Source organism: Dicentrarchus labrax, unplaced genomic scaffold (assembly GCF_905237075.1).
Source record: "Dicentrarchus labrax unplaced genomic scaffold, dlabrax2021, whole genome shotgun sequence".
NCBI lineage: Eukaryota > Metazoa > Chordata > Actinopteri > Moronidae > Dicentrarchus > Dicentrarchus labrax.
In genome coordinates this window covers 10,787,887-10,803,743 of record NW_026136720.1, presented here as the reverse complement: position 1 = coordinate 10,803,743, position 15,857 = coordinate 10,787,887, and the positions used below count along the sequence as shown (strand labels likewise).

The 15,857-nt window shown below is 40.0% G+C and overlaps 3 protein-coding genes across 3 annotated transcripts; all 3 read left to right on the top strand.

The window, feature by feature from the left end:
* The first annotated feature begins 1,692 nt into the window (after positions 1-1,692).
* On the top strand, positions 1,693-7,009 carry zgc:77752 (uncharacterized protein LOC393862 homolog). The gene is made up of 13 exons (XM_051381384.1): positions 1,693-1,802; positions 2,139-2,330; positions 2,425-2,505; positions 2,892-3,010; positions 3,760-3,897; positions 4,021-4,292; positions 4,392-4,691; positions 4,801-5,052; positions 5,139-5,255; positions 5,353-5,454; positions 5,613-5,690; positions 5,874-5,984; positions 6,071-7,009. The coding sequence occupies exons 2-13, from the start codon at positions 2,140-2,142 to the stop codon at positions 6,191-6,193; spliced, it is 1,884 nt and encodes a 627-aa protein (XP_051237344.1). The 5' UTR covers positions 1,693-1,802; position 2,139; the 3' UTR covers positions 6,194-7,009.
* A 160-nt stretch (positions 7,010-7,169) lies between these two features.
* odf3b (outer dense fiber of sperm tails 3B) lies at positions 7,170-11,081 on the top strand. Its single transcript, XM_051381385.1, has 7 exons — positions 7,170-7,271; positions 7,780-7,895; positions 7,990-8,193; positions 8,364-8,465; positions 8,561-8,682; positions 8,789-8,929; positions 10,577-11,081. The coding sequence occupies exons 1-7, from the start codon at positions 7,267-7,269 to the stop codon at positions 10,667-10,669; spliced, it is 783 nt and encodes a 260-aa protein (XP_051237345.1). The 5' UTR covers positions 7,170-7,266; the 3' UTR covers positions 10,670-11,081.
* Positions 11,082-11,636: 555 nt separating this feature from the next.
* On the top strand, positions 11,637-15,535 carry rabl2 (RAB, member of RAS oncogene family-like 2). Its single transcript, XM_051381386.1, has 8 exons — positions 11,637-12,270; positions 12,383-12,412; positions 12,568-12,647; positions 12,756-12,835; positions 13,253-13,364; positions 13,523-13,620; positions 14,163-14,246; positions 14,604-15,535. Exons 1-8 carry the CDS (start codon positions 12,164-12,166, stop codon positions 14,682-14,684), a joined length of 672 nt encoding a protein of 223 aa, XP_051237346.1. The 5' UTR covers positions 11,637-12,163; the 3' UTR covers positions 14,685-15,535.
* The last annotated feature ends 322 nt before the right edge of the window (positions 15,536-15,857 follow it).

Below are 15,857 nucleotides of genomic sequence, written 5' to 3'. Positions count from 1 at the left end.
CATAATAACACACTAGAAAAACTGGCATCATCTATCAGGAAATGTGTCCGATAAGAGGAAGTATAAGAGGTATTTTACTGCAAACTCTGTTCAAGCCTGTGATTGAAGACAGATCTTGTCGCTGGCCTGTCTTTGGATAAATATTACTTTCAAACCACTACGCTTCGTGAAACATCTTATATCTTTGCATTGTCATATATATATATATATATATATTATATTTGTATAAGCTAGCGAGTGGTCTAAGATAGTCTGCACAACAAAATATACAGCCTCGGCATGTTTAAAATAGCTCCACGCAGACAAGCTTATTTTAAAATAAGAACTGCCATGTGGCTGTCTTACAAATCTTTCAAAGTGGAGAGTTGTTGTACATCTAAAACGCCCATAAATGGTACATTTGAGGGAGGCATTGAGCCTACATGACCTGCACTGCAGTTCCATGATGCCTAGGAGAGAAATGCAGAGATAACATGCTGATCAATATGGTTCTGTGTTTGACATGTTAAGGTTGGCAAATGGTTGTTTACTGAATGAGTCTGTAGCAGTGTGCATGAAGTGAAGGTGACAGTGGACAGTAACACTGTTTAAAACACGATGTTTAATTATATTTATTAAATGTTTTGCCATGTAGGCATCTGTTGAAATTTAGAGGAACACTTAAACATTTCTAATATTTTTCTAATCTTTCCTTTTGCAATAATATAATTTTGTTGTTCCAAACATTTCAGTAAGACTACATAAAACATACTTGTATGGTAATTCTGTTTCTGCTACAAATAATAAAAATGTCTTTTCACACTTAGGATGGACAATATTATTCAGGGCATATCTGAGCATGCTCACCATGGATCCCCACCATGCACCTGTACTAAAATGTGTAACAGGATACTTAAGTAAATAAAGCAATTGTTGTGTTTAATTTCTGTCCACATTATAGGCAATGATAAGGTTTAGAGAGTTAAATCCTTCATATGGTAATATTTTTAAGGGGAGAAGAGTGCTGGTTTCATCCCCATCATCATCATCACGCTGTTACCATTGCTGCACTACAGGGGGCGATATGTCCAGAACCACTCCAGCAGACACTGGGTGATCTGCACCAGCACAAAACAATAATCCTGTCATATGTGTCAATTTTCTATCATACTTGAAGCCATTTGAATAAAACTACTTTCATAGATTTTATGAAGTCCAGTTTTCACATAATAGTTGTACAGTAATAGTTTTTCAACAACTACTTGTTTTAAAGTTATTATTCCACTCATCCATATGTTAAATCCTGTTTAGATAGTTGGTAAGTGGTGAAGGAAGAGAAGGTGCTGGTGTGTTTGGATATGAGACCAGGACACATGAACAACATATTGTTCTTTTAGAGTAAACGCAAACCCTATGGGTGCTTATTAATAGTAGTGAGATCAACAATTAATATTTTCTCTACATCAGAATTTCAGTAAAATCGTATATGAAGGTTTGGCTGGTGCCAGGTAATATTACCTTCATGCATTGTTTATAGGTGAAGGAATAAGCATTATATAATTGGCTTGCTGTAATGTGTGAATGTCTGTTCTAATGTATTTATGACAGCTAATCAGGCTTAGTGAAGCTGGGTCAGCACACAATTGTGTATGTGTGTGTGTGTGTGTGTGTGTGTGTGAGTGTGTATCTGTAAGCAGCAGGGTGGGCCAGCAAGGAGGAGCACATGTGTGTTCTGCTGCTTTTTCTTCAATTCCCTGCGCTCTTAAACTCTGGAAATACATTAAATGGGATTTACAGTGTCACGGTCCAATATAATAAGCAAGGTAAGTTTTAAATTGGATTGATTGCATTGATATCATATTGGAATATTATATAGAATATCCTATTTATATATTTTTTGTAAAGTGAATTTAGGATAAATACATCTCAAGCAGAAGCTAACTCAACTTTAGTATTAGTAGAGATTCATGCACAATATGCAAGATTGCAATGAAACGTAATAGCACAAACTACAAAGTGTCAATTTAACGAGCTGTATCTTTGTTAAAAGCTCACATACACTGGCAAGAAGGTGACATGGGGTTGCCAGCTGGGGGTATAGTCCTTCATGTCTAGTGTGTGATAGCTCAGGCTGATCTTGGGGGTTTCCCCTGGTGCAGGATGATGCCGACCCCGACCTCACACCTACCAGTACCACGGCCCTCCTACACCCAGGCCAGGGAGAACCTGGTGAAGGCAATCCCACCCAAACTCCTCTGTCTGCTGGCCTGTGGAGGAATAGACTGTCGCTATGAGGGACCAGAGTGCTGGAAATTAAATCAGCAGGTCATTCGCGGCATTTTCTCCTCCTGGTGAGACTATGTGACTGCAGTTTCATAGATGCTGCCGTGTTTCATGCTGTTTCAAAGCGATAGTTTACTGATTATGAACTTCTTCCTATTGCAGGGTGACTGATGACATTATTGCCATGGCACGCCCATCAAATCGTCTAATTGAGAAGTACAACATCATAGAACAATTTCGAAGGTTATAACTGTTCATTATCACTCTTGTAATGTTTGTGTTCTTTCTCCCGTGTGACTGTGTAGTATGTGGATATGAATTATACACGAGCAGTTGTAGTAGTAGGAATTATGAGCCTTCTTACAAGGTGTGACAGCATTAGGGCCTCCTATTGCACAACCCCCTGTGCACATATAGGTAATTAATGGAAAACAAATCTAGATGAGGAGTGGTTTTAAAAAAAGAACTCTGTTGCTCTTTTATTGGGTAAAATGAGGACAAGATGTCTGAAATAATTGCTTTTTAATGACACTAATCAATTCTTCCAATTGTGGATATATTGTTCTTTATTATAAGTAGAATATGTCTTGCACTTGTGTCATTAGTGTCAATTTATAACTTTTTCCCAGGTTGAACGTCAGATCAATCATCAACATGCAGCTTCCAGGAGAGCATGCTCACTGTGGACCGCCCTTAGACCCTGAAAGTGGTTTCACATACTCTCCACAGATCTTCATGGAAAATGACAGTGAGATATTTATTATTTATAGTTTACACAACATGGGAGATATTTTTGGACATTACCTGATGAGACAATTTCACTCTTAAGACTCTTTAAATCTATACCTCTCACAAAGTGGGAGATGGGAATTCACAGAAGCAGTTAAGGTTTGAACAAATATTATGAGAGATGGTTTGTGCCACCAGGGCAGAAACTTGTAGCAGTCCCACATTCATTTGTATTTGCTGCTATTTAATATTCCTTTTTCAAATTAATTTTGGCTCAATGTCAACATTGCTCCGGGTTGAGTAGAGGATCATTCAGATCACCTGCTGCACAGGGTGTGGGGACTGACTACTCAACAATGATTCTTGAAGGCAAAAGAGAGGTCCCTATTTGGCGCGGAACTCTTTGCTGTCTCTCTTGTCATTAGAAGTGAAAGGTAACTGTAAATGAACACAAAGTGAACATAGAGTTTCCTTGCCTCACAATTACCTGCCGCCTGCAGACTTACTTATTTATGTTTATTGGTTTCATTAAATCCCCTTACCCATTTGAGGCATTTTTTTCATTGTTAAAGTAAAGTCTGTGTGGTTGGAAACTGATTCTCAAGTTCCTTTTCCTTGAGTCGTGGCTTGGGGAATCACTATCGCCACACACTACTATGAGTTACATTATATACTGTGTACTACATTATAAAGTAGCCTACAGATATAGTTAATCCATATGAATGTCCATACTGTTCCTAATGTGGGTGTATATTTGTATATTTGCAGTTTACTTTTACAACTTTGGGATGCCAGACTTTGGTGTGTCCTCTCTCGTTGGTATAATTGATGGAGTGAAGGTTTTGGCCTTTGCAGTGAGGGAAGGAAGAGTTGCTGTGCACTGCCATGCAGGCCTGGGCAGAACAGGTAGGACTAAACATACACACTGCATCTGCTGTTCATGTACACACTTGATCGCACTTGTTCATGTTAGCTTGTGCACATGTAGTGTTCTCATATTTATTAGATGTGTTTGTCTCTGCTCAACAGGTGTCCTGATAGCCTGTTACTTGGTCTACACCCTGCGCATCAGCCCGAGTGAGGCTGTCCACTATGTGCGGATTAAACGGCCTCGCTCTATCCAAACCCGGACACAGATCAGCCAGGTGTTTGACTTTGCTCGCCTGCTTTGTACACAGCTGGTCCAATACCCAGACCTCAGCCTGCGGCATGGAGCCCCTTTCACCTTGCAGCACTACCTAAACCGACAGGCACTACTGCTGCATGGCCAGGAGGCACGCACCCTCCGACACACACCCAAGGTCAAGACTTTATCATTATATTTCATTAATCCTGTGTCATAAAATGTAGAACCCTTGACCACCTCCACCTGTCTGACCTTGTCTTGACCATATCATTAGGTGGTGTACCTCCTATGTGTGCATCTCTCCTGCTTAGCCCTGGATCTCCCTGCTCCTCCAGAGGTCCAGGCTGAGCTGGAGAAGAGGTCAGCACTGAAGACCTTGGGTAGGACTGTAAGGGAGACCCTGGTGGCCAAACAGTACCTTCCCCTATTGAGGGAGGGTCGTAAAGGCTCGTGGGAGGGCTCTGGGTCAGTATCCTCTTGGGACGAGCCACTGGGATTCTTGGAGAGGAAGAGAGAGGTGCTGCTGGACAAACGCAGCTACAGCGACTCTGACCTCAGCAAGATCGCAGTAAAGGTTCAGTTTCACATTAGTCTTCCAAAATTACATAACGTTTTTGAAAGTCTTCTGTAAAATCAAACTGGTCCTAGAGGCTTTTCTCACTTTGTTGCTTTCTGTCTTGAAGGATTTGGAGTTCAGTCCATACGGCACCCCAGCACTTGGCAATGAGAGACACTGGTGTATGCAGGATCTAATACGACCTGATCTGAGACCAGTTAGTCCGATCCATGCACCATCACCAGGCCACCATATCACAGAAAAGGAATCTCACATACTCAACTTCCCAATATCTAGCATGAGAACGATCAATAACTGTGCTAAGAGGTCTAAGTGCACAGCTAAAAAGGCACTTCCCAAATACAGCTCCAACAATGAGGTAACTGATTTTCACTGTGAAGAAAGCTGATGATAATGAAAGCTTTGATGTGAATGCTTTAAAATATTATGATCTGTTGTATGAAGTTGTGCAGAAATCCACAGAATCCAGGTCCAACCACAGTTGCCCGTGCTGTTGCGAAGGCAATGGCAGACCAAAGTCCTCCAGGAGAAACCATTTTGCAAAGATCGACTCTGCTGCAGGTGAAAAACACTGGTGCAAACCTGGTTTTACATCAGAACATATTGATTTTGAACCCTAAAGGTACTCAGTTGATACTGTCACTCACCTTTTCAACAGGAGGAACTGAACAGTAGCGACTGTGGCTGGGCTCTGCTGGTCACAGAGTCAGATCCTCATGTTCTCAGTTGTCTGTTGTGGACCTGGCTGGACAAGTTAAGGGTCAGTGAAATTAAACAAGAGTGTCAGTATTACCAACATGTCACATGGCTGTAAAGTAAAAAAAAGACCCCATAAGCTAATACATTTCAGTTTACACTTTTTATACTATGGCAAACTTCTTTTTCTCAGTCCTTTCTCTGTTTCCTTCAACCATCCAGGAGCCTGTTTTGAGTGCAGAGGATGTGAACAAGTTGATTAGTGGAGTAAACAGGAAGCCTCTCAGTGTGCTCAAGAAGGTAAGAAAAAAAAACTACTTACTTACTTGTAGTGGTGTATTACAGTATCAATACTTTGACTTAAGTAAAAAATCTAACTACTTCTTCCACCACTAATAAGTCATTTTTTATGCTTAGTATCTTTCTTAAGAAACATTTGTACTCTAAACCTCTTATGTTATTTTCTATATTACACCATCACAGCCACAGAGACACACCATCTATTGTCTACTGAGCTGTGTGAGCACGGTGACCAGCCTGTGTCCACACAGAGAAGAGGCAGTGCTGCAACGACTGATGCGGACACTTACAAGGGTAAAACAAATGTGGAATTACAGTATAAAATCCTTACATGATATACAGATGTATAGTTTAATTTAATTTAATTTTTTAACCAACAGCGCCCCCAAGAGGAAATGGGAAGCCTTGCAGCTTTGATGAAGGTCCTGAAGGCGAGTTTGAGAGAAACCTTCCACAACTACAGATACCTCACAAGGTCCTGCAGCACCAATGCTACACTTTGAAGAGTCCATATCCAGTTTTTATTTTAAAAGTTGGAGGTATTTGATCTTGGGCATCTGCTTGTGAGCAGCTTTAAGAGGTGCAAAAGGTTCTTTTTCACAGAAGACATTTTGACATATCACAGCAGGAAAAGTAAATAATACAATAAGTGATAGCTGAATTCCATTTAGCTGCTTCAGTTTCCGGGTCCTGGTGTCGTGCATGTTGGCTCACTGTCACACTGCCATGACTTACTGGGACACTTGAATTAAACAGAGCCATTGTTGATGTTATTAGTAACACCTTTGTTCTTCTGTCTAAAATATCTGCTGTGAAAAAGGTTGATTAGGATGGGTCGTCTTTTTGGAGCCCTGGGTAAGATTTGGCCTCTGGAGTCCCCCTCCAGATCTTACCACCCAAATATAGCTTCCCCTTTCCAAAATATCACAAGTACACAATGGGTGTGGATTCAACTGTCAATATGTTTTAGTAAATCAAATAAATTGCCAACCTTGTAATAAGACCTATGATTTCCCCCCTCCTGTCTCAGCATATGGCTGAGTCTCTCTAGTTCGCGCTGTACACTCAAATGTTGCGTTCATGTTGTTTTTACCCCTTTCACACATTACCATCACTCACAGAGGGCAATAAAGCCCCTAAATAAGAAGTAAATAATGACACTAATACTATGTTTACTGTAGGTTAATTGTTGTTTCATATGTTCAATTGTATGTAAGCTACTGTATTTTAGTTTAAGTAGATTAGATCCAAACAGTGCGTCCAGTGTGATACTGTGGCCTGTTTCAACCTTTCATACCTAATAAATAATTTACATCATCTGCATTCTGTGGTTTTATGTATTCACATTTTTTAAATTCCTGCACTGTTCACACACACACACACACACACACACACACACACACACACACACACACACACATATATTAAGCATGTCAAAAGAGTCATCTCCATGGCAACGTTGTCATAGTGAAGCTGAAAAGCAATAAACAATCTGTGTTTGGATTCAGTGCACATGCTGAGTTCCGGGGGATACAACCTAATAAAGAGGGAAACTCACAGCAGGATCAGGATTTGAATGAGGTAAAATCATTTAAACTTTTTATTTTAAGACAGTTACTGAACTTAACTGAAAGCAGTAACTGATGGCATTTTTCTGCACTTGGAACAGGCTACTTTGGGTGCATCATACGGTTTCACTTTACCCACAAATGACCAATCTCCAGGCCTTTATTCTAGCATAGTGGCTTGCTCAAAATTTTGTATCATTCAACAATAGATTGCCAGTGATAGTGAGTACTAATGTTACCTTTCACTGCTGTGTAACCTGAGTTATGTTAAGAAGATTGATTTCTAAGTTACAGAAATTGCTACCACTAACGTTAGAAATAACCACTGAAACAGAAAGCTGTATATCACTAAATGTAATACACACTTTAGATGTTTTTATGCTTTTGTCTTAATGTTTTGTTGGTTTTTATACCCCGAACATTTCATTCAGCTATATATTTTCATGCCAACTTAAGTTACTTAATAAACTTAAAAACCAAAAGAAATTGGTCAGAATCCATCTCTCTCTCTCTCTCTTCAGGGCAATGTCAAGTGCTGAAGCTTGGGTTGGGAGCTGGAGGCCTCACAAGCCAAGAGGGCCCATAGCTGCCCTCTACGGTAGCCCAGGGCCCAAGTATGCACTACCTGGACTCACTGGTAAAGCTAAAATGGCTGTTAACTTGCTTTTTTTCTCCCACCAACACCATTATTATCATAATTGACCTTGTCTTTCCTTGTTTCTTCCATAAAGGTATTTCAAAACATGACCCTACTAAATACAAAGCACCAATGTTCAGCTTTGGGATACGTCACGATCAGGCCAATTCTAACTGCTCACCTGGACCGAGATACCTCATCCCCTCCAACATCACCAGAGGGGGCCGAGATGGCACTCCTGCGTTTTCACTCCACAGCCGTCCAAAGGAGCCAGCACTGTTCCAAGCCCCTGGACCAGGTCAGCAAAACCTCTTACACATAAAATAGATTTTGTCAAAGCACATGGAAATGAAATACTGCCCGTCTACCCGCTGAAAGCTGACGATATGCCATTTTTGTCACGATGCTGACTGTCACTTGAGTTTATCTGTCAGCAGTGTCTTTATGTAACTGTCTTTGATGTTTCAGGCAAATATTCCCCAGAGAAGTCAGGAAATCTGATCTTTCACGCTGCTCCTGCTTATTCTCTAGCTGGGAGGAGCAAAGAAATCAGCAACAGCCAAACACCAGGTAACATATTCCATTTGGTGTCAATTTAAACAGTGGATTACAATGTTATTTATGGCACAGATAATATAAACTTCACCTGTTGCTCATACTGGCAGGTCCAGCCTCCTATTCTCTGCCGCCGGTGCTGGGGCCCAAAACTGTGGCCACAGCTGCAGCTCCCACCTACTCGCTCTGTGGCCGCAGCAAAAATGGAAGCTTCCATGAAGACCTGAAGAAGGTACATACAATACACAGTCATAAAAACAATCTTAAAAAAGTGAAAATGAAAAATATGAAAAAACTGTGATTGACTCTTGCTCTTTATACTTTTACCTCCCCTCTAGACTCCTGGCCCTGCTGCCTACAAAGTTGTGGACCCATGTACTTACAGCCAAAAACCTCCCCAGTATAGTATGACAGGCCGCAACTTCACACCAGGTGAAACCACAAAGAAACCAGGACCCGGTGCTCATTATCCTGAACAGGTAAGAATCAATTTAAAGAATCAATCCATGAATCCAGGACATGTTTTTATCATTATACAGCACAAGGTTGTATAACAAAATTAACAAGTTTGTAGTTTTTTTCATGCTACACACATATAAATAAATAATTAGATTAAAACCAATATATACAGTTATTTATACACATCAACCAGGAAATAATTCTTCAGTGCATCTTTTGAATCTATGGGGAATGTAAAAAGCAGCAACAAGATATTCAAGGAGTCAAGGAAATGTATTTATCAATATCTAACGCAAGGTTGTATAAAGAAATTAAAATGTGCAGTTCCTTCTTACTACACACATAGAAAGAGAGAAATAAATTCATAAGAAGAAAGAAGAAAAAAATACATGAACACTTATTCATCCAGGAAATAATTCTGCAGTGCATCTTTTGAATTTGTGTCTGGGGGAATTTAAACAGCAGCAACAAGATACTGATGATAATATGGTTTCAACAGTCTCCATCCACTTTGACTGTGTTTGAGCTACAAGCTGTTGATGGAGCACGTGTCTGTAAAGATGTGGAATCTTTGATTTCCCATTGTCTGGCCAGCCTGAGCAGGGGTGTCTCCAGAGGGGGGGCCCCGGAGATCTGATTGGCCATCCATAGTTCCACCCCAATATCCTTACCTCTTCCACTCTGCATTGCCTTTCAGTGGCTGTAGCAGCTCCGTTTTAAAGCTAGAGTGAAGATATTGGTATCATATGAAACAAGCTAACCCAATGTATCAATTGCAACCAGCATGTGAGGAAGGGGGACTAAATAATACTAATAATAAGTTAGGTTAAATTTTGGCAATGGAAAAACCGGCATGGCCATTTTCAGAGGGTTCCCTTGATATATGAATATAAATAGGATGTTTGGGTACCCACAAGTCTCCCCTTTACAGACATACCCACTTTATGCTAATCCCATAGAGTTTGGGGCAAAAAAACATGCAGTTTTTGCATGTGGTATAAATGTGTTATTTTCACCTAGTGTATTTGAATATTTCTGCAGACTGGGGTCCATAAACAGTGTTAGAATTGCATAAATTGGGAATGACTGAAAAGCTGAAACACATCATGACCACCGTGCATAACTCCAAGCTGGACCAGCATGCCTCTCTTATCCTGGCTCTCTTCCTCTCATCCTGGGGCGATCACTGTACCGCTGGTGGGCTGATCCCATCCAACCAATCTGGCTGGGTGATTGTCTCAGCGCCTGCTGCTGTGTAATCCAAACCCCACCCTTCCTTTTCCGATTACTGTGGTGTATATAGTATAGTAAGTATTTCTGTCGTAATACGTGTTTCAGCAATAAAGCCGAAGACAGAGAAGTTTGAAAGGAGCTAAGTCTACCAGCCACAGAATCTGAATGCTCCTGGTCCAGTCGATTTGAACAATTTTGGCTTAGCCCTTAAAAATGATTAAAAACCCAACCAGACGTGGTGTTTTAAGCAATAAAACCTATACAAATAGTTATAATTAATTATTAAATTAAACTAAAAATACATTCAATTTTAATAATCAATAATTCATATTTTGAATAGTATAATTAGCAAAAGAGGTGTCTTATTTGTTTATCACAAAGGCCCCAAATATTTGACCTTTTGTTCATTCTCACTGACATATTTCTCCTCCTAGGTGACCTTCACAAGACCAAAAGCTCCGAGCTTCTCCTTTGGACTGCGTCACTCAGAATTCATCTCACCCCTCATTGTAGATGCGCCTGAATAATGTGATTGATCACACAGCAGTATCGAATAAAGTACAAAAAGCAAACTCCTCAAGATTACTGAGAATCATACTTTATTGCCACAGTAACAGGCCTTGTTGTATTGGTACTTGTCACTTTGTCTGCATGACTAATAGCAGAATTTGAAGTAAATTGTATAGAATTAAAAAGAAATGTCACCAGAAATTTTAGTAAGACTAGTTTTATTTTTGAAGGTTGTTGGTTTAGAAAACTGTTAATTATTTTGATTGGTTAGTTAAAAAATTTAAGTAGGTAACTAATTAATATCAATTGTAATTGTTATAGCAGCAAAAGCACAAGTGATGACATGTAAGATGGATCAAATGAAGCCAATATTAATGATATTGGTTAAGAGAGGCCTGTTGATCTGGCAAATAAAACACCATTGATGGAGCCATGGATTTGTATGTGTTTCTAAGGATGTGAGGCTGAATGAAGTATGACAGCACCCACCTGACACTCAAAACGATTTGCCAGTTATTGAGCGCGCACTCCAGTGCAAACTGCTCAAAGCAGGTCATAAAGGTCAATAATTCTTGGTTGAAGTAATATATGTACAACAAATCTGACTTTGTTACTAGCCTAGCAGACAGGCTGAAAATTTGTCCCCATTGTTGGCATTATTTATCAATGACCAAGATGATGGATGGCTATTAATTTTGATGACACAATAATAATAGTTAAATACAGCTTAAACAGACAACACAATTATAATGTCCACAACAAAAGAAGGTTTCAAAAAGCAATAGACCATATGTGTGAAAAATGGCAATTCAAGCTTAATAGTGATAAAACTAACATAAATACACCAGCTTTTGGTCTTGCACTTTTTATTCGTAAAAACACATTAAATAAATAAATAACCACACTCGTACACCATTTTTGACAGGCACGTGTAAGGACAGCAGGAACCATGACGACCAAGTGGTCCTTCGGGCGTCCCCGTTGCGTAGAAACGAAAACGGTTTGGGGGGGGGGAGCGCCATCATGCATCTACATCAACAAACATTTAATAATATGTGGATACCTCGGTGAGTTTAGGAAAAATCTGTTCACTTTCCCGTGTGATAGACAACAATAGCGACATTTGGATGTTTGATTAACCGATGCTATCGACGCTGATTCGGTTGGTGTGGCGCTAGCGGACGGTTAGCAGCCATTGCCTCCTTCGGTTGCTCCGGCTCCTCTCTGAAAGTAACGTTGACGCCACAGCGCTCACAAGAGACTTTAAAAACACAAATGTCGCCAGTGTTCGTCTCTGTACTTCACAGTGTCAGTTAGCAGCAGCTCTGTAAGTGAGGAGCTGAACGATGGCAAGCAATAGCTAACACTCATACTCGTTGTCAGCAGTAGCCGTCAGATGCTAACGTAGCTCCCATAGGAGCTTAGATCATTGTTCAGGTGCTTTTAAATTCAGCTCGGCACGCGTTGGCTTATACAATAATCCCAGTCAAAGCGGAAAAAAAGAGAGGAAGATGGCTGGCGACGCTGGCAGCATCCCTGAACTGGACCAAAAGAAGTACGATGCAGACGAGCAAGTGAAGATCATCTGTCTGGGAGACAGCGCGGTCGGTAAATCGAAGTGAGTGTTAGCTGTAATAAACTGTTTTGTGATTTATAGTATGTTTTAACTTTTCTCAGTGGACTATCTGTTGTCTTTGCGTTTACATCGACTGTTTTTCTCTCTTTCGTAGGCTGATGGAGAGGTTTCTCATGGACGAATAGTATCCTTTAACAGAGTTAGAAATTTAAAATAAAACATCTGTATCAGGGATTGTTGTATGTCGTGTTATGTAATCCTACTACAGCCACTATGGGCACACGAACATCCTGCAGATCGTTTGTCCTGAGAGGTTAAGATACTTAACTCTTTCTGCAGTCGTCCCCAGCAGTTGTCAACCTATGCTTTGACTCTCTACAAACACACAGCCACTGTAGGAAACAAAACAGTAGCGGTCGGTATGTATTGTGCACTTGTTTTTGTTCTGCTCTCAGCGACCGCAGAAAATAATTATTACTGTAAAGCATAAATCAGCAGGCATGCTTTTTTGATTTTGATTTTCACAGATTTCTGGGACACTGCAGGTCAGGAGAGATTTCAGAGCATGCATCCCTCTTATTACCACAAAGCACATGCATGCATCATGGTAAGACGCACTCTGGGTTTCTGCCTTTACGTAATCATTTAGCCTGCCCTTTCCTGAGAATATTAACTCAGAAAAGTAAGGAATAAATGATTTCAGATTGATTACTTATAATCTGCACTATTAGATAATAGCCTAAAACTAAATATTTGTTTTCACTTCTATCACTTTGTCCGGCTTTGTTCATTGTGCAGATGAAATGATGAAATATCACAATGCATTCTGGTTAAGATGCATCTCTCAAGTGTACATTTTGTAGTCATGTTTTGGAATTTGAAGATAAAGATTGTGATCCTCTCACAGAGAAGTCGACAAGGACTTATTAGATGACTGCTGCGTTGCACCAGTTGAACTGGGGAGGGGCCACACACTCAGCAGAGAAGGCCAAACTCTATTGTAAGCTTCTCTTCTTTCACTTAGGTTTTTGATGTTCAGAGGAAGATTACATATAAGAATTTGGCCAACTGGTATAAGGAGCTGAGGGAGTACAGACCGGAGGTGCCCTGTTGTGTGGTTGCCAACAAAATCGATGGTGAGTCCGGCTCTGACATTGCACATAACAGTGAATATTCAGTTCTTATGATTGTATTACATGTGAAAGTTACAGCAGGTTAAGTAGGTTATCCTTTTGATTAATTGTTTCATGTTGAACATGTAAAGATGTTTTTTTTTTTTTTTTCCTGTGTGCAGCTGATTTGAAGGTGACGCAGAGAAGCTTTAACTTTGGGAAGAAGCAAGGACTCCCATTTTACTTTGTATCAGCGGCTGATGGAACTAATGTAGTAAAGGTTTGATGTTTTATTTACTCTCCTGCAGTGTTAATGCCAGTGATCCTTAAGTTCATTCCTTCATGTTGTGCAGAGGCAGAGCGGGTCGTCCCCTAATCGGAAGGTTGTTGGTTCGATCCCCGGCTCCTGGTGCCACATGTCTAAGTATCCTTGAGCAAGATACTGAACCCCGAATTGCTCCCGATGCCGTGAATGTGTATGAATGCATTAGTTTCTGTTGGATGGGCTTTACCATCACTGAGTGAATGTGCGTGAAAGGGCGAATGTGCCATGTAGTGTAAAAGCGCTTTGAGTGGTCGGAAGACTAGAAAGGCACTATGCAAGTACAGGTTCATTTGCCATCCATTTACCATTCATGCATTTCAAACTCATTACTAGTTTTACAGTTAACCGTATGTAATTTTACAAGACAGCCGTTCTCAAAATGAGACGCTAAAGTATCAAATTAATTCAGCCTGTAATTTATTATAATCTCATAAACGGTTCAGACTACTTGAACCGACCCTGTGTGTTGATAGTTCTGACTGCAACTGTCACAACAGATGTTCAGAGAGATGATCAAGAGAGCAGTGGACTACAAGCAAAATCCCGGCGACTTCATGGATGAAGTGATGCAAGAATTAGAGGTACACCTCTCTGAATACCAAACCAAAGTTAGATCAGTGTTGTGTTCCTCTTTGAAGCAGGTGTAATTTTAAATAAGTCTAATTAAAGGAGGTTTGCTGCAAAGAATATAAGTGTGTTTTATCATGCAATACTACATTGCTCTAAGAAACTCCATCACTGGTTTACAATCTGCCATTGTTGTTTTGTTTTCCAAACCTGCTTAATATGAATTATATGTCCAACACCATCAACTTTTCTTGTTCATGCGGAAAATGTATGATTTAATCTTCTTTTCTTTTTTGCTAAATTGTTGAGTTTTGGACTGAAAACATGTTTGTATTGATTTGATATTGATATTTGTCGCACTTATCTCGTAGAACTTTGACCTGGAGAAGAAAGAAGATAATTCAGAAGCAGATGAGGACGGACTGAAAGCAGAGAGTCCCGACTTGGTCTGATAGATGTTTACAGATTCCCCAAACCCTCTTCTCGTCTCATGGATAATTTATCCTCCTCTGGGGTTGATGCTGTGAATAGATTATGTTATTAGTCAAAATGCCAGAGATCTGTGATTCTCTGTGACAGACACCATCAGCAGACGCATTGTTTGTCCTTACAAACCATTTGGTGGTCTGCTTTGTAACTCTACCACTGAAGGTTGGCAGACATTGTTTTAGTCAGGTTTTAAGTCACTGCCCTCCATCTGTCCAGTGGCATGTTGGCAGGGAAATAAACCTGGTGGGATAATTAGGAATTGTGTTGTTTACCAGGTTAATTTGTTTTAGCGTTATCATTCATACATTGTCGAATAATATCTACTATATTAATAGTAGAAAATACAATGATACTCAATGTTTGCTTATTTTGTGTCATGTAATAAGAATGTGAAGCATTGAAAACAAACTCACACAGAACAAGGAGAACGTGTGATTATGAACCATATTTGCTGCTGTTCTCAGTGTTTGTGTGTGGTGTTGTGTGCAGTGCCAATGGGGAGCTGCATCTGTTGGCTGCTTTTGTTGCATTAATTTTATGACGTAAAAGTCTGTTTTTCAGTGCCCTTTAAATGAAAATTTAATGGACCATGTAACCAAAAATTGTTATGTGTCTCTTTCTGACTTTCTCAAGAGGACTGAGTAGTCAACCTCAGCATATAAGATGCAGCCACCAGCCATGTACGAGTAGACATTAGCTGTATTGAACTCTTGTGAAATGCTCAGTCAGCTGTGTCCTTCATGATGGACTTGAGGTGGTTGTGTGTACATTCATTCATATTAACAGAACTGTTGAATGAAGAACTTTGAACCAGTTTTATTTTCTGGAGACCTATTTTTGTTCTTTTTATTCTTTCTTTATTACTGTTCTCTGATAAAAGTGATCATTAAGCAAAAACTTTAAGACTAAAAGTCACCAGAATGCACACACTACGCTGTAAGAATCAAGTTTATGTTTTTTGCAATTGGCTCAAACGCTTTGACTTAGAGTCAAAATTATTTAATTCTACTTTCCAGTCAATTAATCTGCATATTTGGTCCAAAGCTCGTCTGTTCTAAAAATGTCAAACTTTTTCTACGTTTTTTCGAAAACTGTTTTCTGTTTTCGAGAACTCGTCAAGGCCGTTGGGCCAATCG